This window comes from Hyaloscypha bicolor, assembly GCF_002865645.1.
Source record: "Hyaloscypha bicolor E unplaced genomic scaffold K444scaffold_165, whole genome shotgun sequence".
Classification (NCBI taxonomy): Eukaryota; Fungi; Ascomycota; class Leotiomycetes; order Helotiales; family Hyaloscyphaceae; genus Hyaloscypha; species Hyaloscypha bicolor.
In genome coordinates this window covers 1,625,394-1,629,089 of record NW_020194667.1, presented here as the reverse complement: position 1 = coordinate 1,629,089, position 3,696 = coordinate 1,625,394, and the positions used below count along the sequence as shown (strand labels likewise).

General features: G+C 45.7%; 1 protein-coding gene across 1 annotated transcript; it reads left to right on the top strand.

The window, feature by feature from the left end:
* Positions 1-353: 353 nt before the first annotated feature.
* Positions 354-3,078, top strand: K444DRAFT_600381 (uncharacterized protein; the record flags this gene model as incomplete). The annotated part of the gene is made up of 3 exons (XM_024878616.1): positions 354-683; positions 790-1,536; positions 2,300-3,078. The coding sequence occupies 3 exons, from the start codon at positions 354-356 to the stop codon at positions 2,867-2,869; spliced, it is 1,647 nt and encodes a 548-aa protein (XP_024729917.1). The 3' UTR covers positions 2,870-3,078.
* Between the last annotated feature and the right edge of the window lie 618 nt (positions 3,079-3,696).

Below are 3,696 nucleotides of genomic sequence, written 5' to 3'. Positions count from 1 at the left end.
GTCTCTTCTCCCAATTGAGGCGCAACGCTCTCCTAGCTCTAACCGTGACTCAATCTTGGCTCTGCAGCATCTCAAAAAAGGGTTGGAGGTTGGTAAGATGCACCGCATACAGGTGTTGAGTCTTCGCATCCCATACTGCAGCTGAAGCGCCAGCCGAACGTCACGACAAAAGGCAGCCCCAGGCAGCATCTGTCGCATTCTCGAGAGGAGCTCCAGTAAGGTTATCTGAAACTGTAGCTTGCATCCGATTGGACATATTACGCGATTGTGTTTCAGGGCCCCCAACACGATTCACTTAATGACGGGTACGCCCTGCTTCTCCTCCTGTCCAAGTTGTTGTAAATGCCTTAGCCATGGACAACTCAACAGAGTCCATATCTGGGCTCGGCTTCTTCAACTTGGGCAATGGCCTGATTGAGATCGCAGCCTTGACGTCCTTGATCGGTTCAACCGCCGCAGAATCATTGGCACTCGGCGACAAAGGACCTGCGGGTCTTGTATGGGCCACGATGACCATATTCGGAGTAATGTCAATTGTCACTCTATTCACTGCAACCGCGACGCCTGGATGGCTGCGCGACAGTGTTGGTGTTCGAGGCGCGAAGTCTGATGCAGTTGTTGGTTTATCTCTTGACTTGAGCAAGAGCTTCAAGTATCGAGGTCGTGGCGAGGCTGCAAACGCAGTCGAATGCGAGATCCAAATTGTACGTACAACTAGTTATCTAAGGATATAATGCTTACGCTCTCTAGGACACTCGTACCAAAAAGATAAAAGACTTCCCAGTGGAGCTCGAACGACGAGAGGTGTATGTCTTTGATCAACGCACAGCCAATATCTTAAATGCAATATCTCCAAGCATACCCGGGGAAGACTTGCAGATTTATTCATTCATCCAAGACCCTTGGCGCCAGAAAACTGCCTCATATCATTCTCGGCTAGACTGGATATTACTCGGTCTTTCAGGGGCAGCGAAGCTCATAGAATCCTTTGTGCTATGGAGATATGGCGCCCTTATGCTAGCGTTGGTCACTATTCTAAGTTGGCTCTTCTTTTTCTCTGCGGCTCTGACGTTACAACTCTATGATCTGCGAAGGCATGCCCCAATATCAAAAATTGACATAGTCACGGGCTCTCTACCGACCTGTTCTACGGTAGGGGGAACCCGCAAGATACTTCTTGGGGTCACAAAAAGTACCCGACAGCATGTGCTCTGGAAGACCATTTGGGGACTTGGTGGTATAGTGGGTGTGATTACGGTGATAGCGACCTATTTAGTCTTGGCTCACCCTACAAGCACGAATGTCTTCTTTATATGGACTGGATTCCAACTTCTGTGGCTTGCGTTAAGATCTACCCTCTTCTACTTGCTGAGCGATCGAGAAAAGCAGGATCACGTGGGCTTAGAATACAAGCCTTGGCCAAAGGTCGGCCCACAAGAGAGAGCCAGAGTGTGTCGTCTCGTCTTCGCACTCTCCAAATACCAACAGCATTTGCACCCTCGCGGCCTACTAAGTTATACCGAAGACATGGAGTCAGTGTGGGCAAAAACTACTCAAGCTACTCAAGCTACTCTAGAGTAGTCTTGAGTAGAGTAGAGTAGAGTTTGAGTAGCGTAATATGGTACTTGAGTAGAGTAGAGTAGAGTACTACTCTAGAGTAACTCAAGAGTAGTCACGTGCAAGTTACGTAAATATAATAAATTGATATTTATTTAATTATTAATAAATAAATAAGGTACATATTAAGTAGTACTATATAATTTTAGCTAGAGCTTATATAAGGCTACTTAAATACCACTTTTCTTCTATAAAAACCAGATTTCCCTCCTCGAAATCTTTCTTTTCCTGCTTTTTTTCTTCTCCTTTTACTTCTTCTAATTCGTCTTTAAATAACCCCCAGCTTTTTAAGTAAGATATTATCTTAATAGTACTCTTATTAAGTCTATTATATAATTTAAACAATAAGAGTACCTTGAGAGAAGAGTTTGCCCTTAATAGCTAAGGAAGCCTATGAATATATTAAGGTTCTAGCTTGCTTACTAAGCCTTGCCACTACTTAATTGGGCAGTGCAGTGGCGCTAGACTCGGGCTACCCCGGAGCCTTACCTAATTAGGCCAGTGTGTCACGTGTAATATCACGTGTAATATCACGTGCATACTACTCAACTACTCTAGAATATTCTAGAGTAGTTGAGTAGAGTATTGAGTAGAGTATGAGTAGTGAGAAATTTATTTGAGTAGAATATGAGTAGGGCCCACTACTCTACTCTACTCTACTCATTTCCCACACTGCATGGAGTCAGTTGAAGGCCTTCACAATGTACGGTCGGAGTATCCTCTATCCTCAAACGAGGAAATCGTTTCAATCTCAGTCCACGGCGTAATAGGAGATACGTTACTTGCTAGCACGTCGTGGGTCTTTGGCTCGAAGCGAGGTGGACATGATTTCTACGATACCTGTATCATCATCCTCAACACGCCCGATGGAACGATAGCTATACCTGCCGCACGTGCGCTTCCTTCCAAACCACCCCAAGAGACACTCGACTTTGAACTAGGTGTTCAAACTACTCATCTACCACGCGGTGGTTTGCTGCCGCTAGGCAGCCGGGGCAATTTCTTAAACATCGGCATTGACGTTCAGTGGTGCTATTGGATTCCATGTTCTGAGGGGCGTTGGTTGTTCTTCATGACCGAGCAAACAAAAGTCAAAGGGACCAGAAACGCTTCGGTTTTATCAGATCAGCAGATGACGGACAAGTTGGAAAGGGGGAAAATATTCATTAGTCTGAAGCATGTTGGTGAGGTCAAGGAGATTGTGGAAAACTCCACTTTGGCGTGTGGATTCCTTCTAGAGCTCTTGAAATAATCTCTAAGAGGGATCTCTCTTTAATATTGTGACGAGTGGAGGCCTGTTGGGGACAGAGGCTTTCCGAATAGCCCCGAGGGTCAAACGCGTTATTTTGAGAGTAAAACCAAGGGTTTCCAACTCTGCAGCTTTTGAGTGATCGCCGCCCGTTTCGTGCTGACGGGCAGCCTCAGCCGGATATAGCAACGAATGGTCATTTGGGATCTTTCTTGGGGGAGATTTCGTGGTCGGCTGGGGTGTTCAAAAATTTATGGGGGAAGGGGGTGGGGCATATCACGAGAGGCAGCTCTAGAAACTTTGCAATATACGTCGTGTCCCAAAGTAAACATCTGTCAATCTCATCGCAAACTCGTTCACGTGACCTAGGAAGTCCAACGTCATTCCGGTGTATCCATATCAGTACAAGAACTTCGACTGTGAGTTGATGCAAGGTACGAAGGCCGCTGGCATTGAAATTCGCCCAATGCCCTAAGCGAGAAGTTTGCGCAGTCTAGAGCCCCGCAATTAAGGAAATATCGTAATTTCTCCCCACATTCAATTATTACAGAAATTTCACAAAAGATCGATTAGCCATTTATCTATTATATAAAACTCTCGTAAAGAGTTTTGGGCTTTGCGTTGTGATTTGGTGCGATATTCCAGGCGAGGCGATTTTGGTGTTCCTAGCCCTTTGGCAGATGGACGGCTTCCAAGCCCGCGGCCTTTAAGGTTGTCTTCAAGCTCGCCAAAGCTGATCACGTTAAAGTTGCTTCAGGTGTCATGCTTACGGAAAGCCATAAGGATCAAAAGACTAAGCGAACTTACGACTTACAACCATATGACTTTAT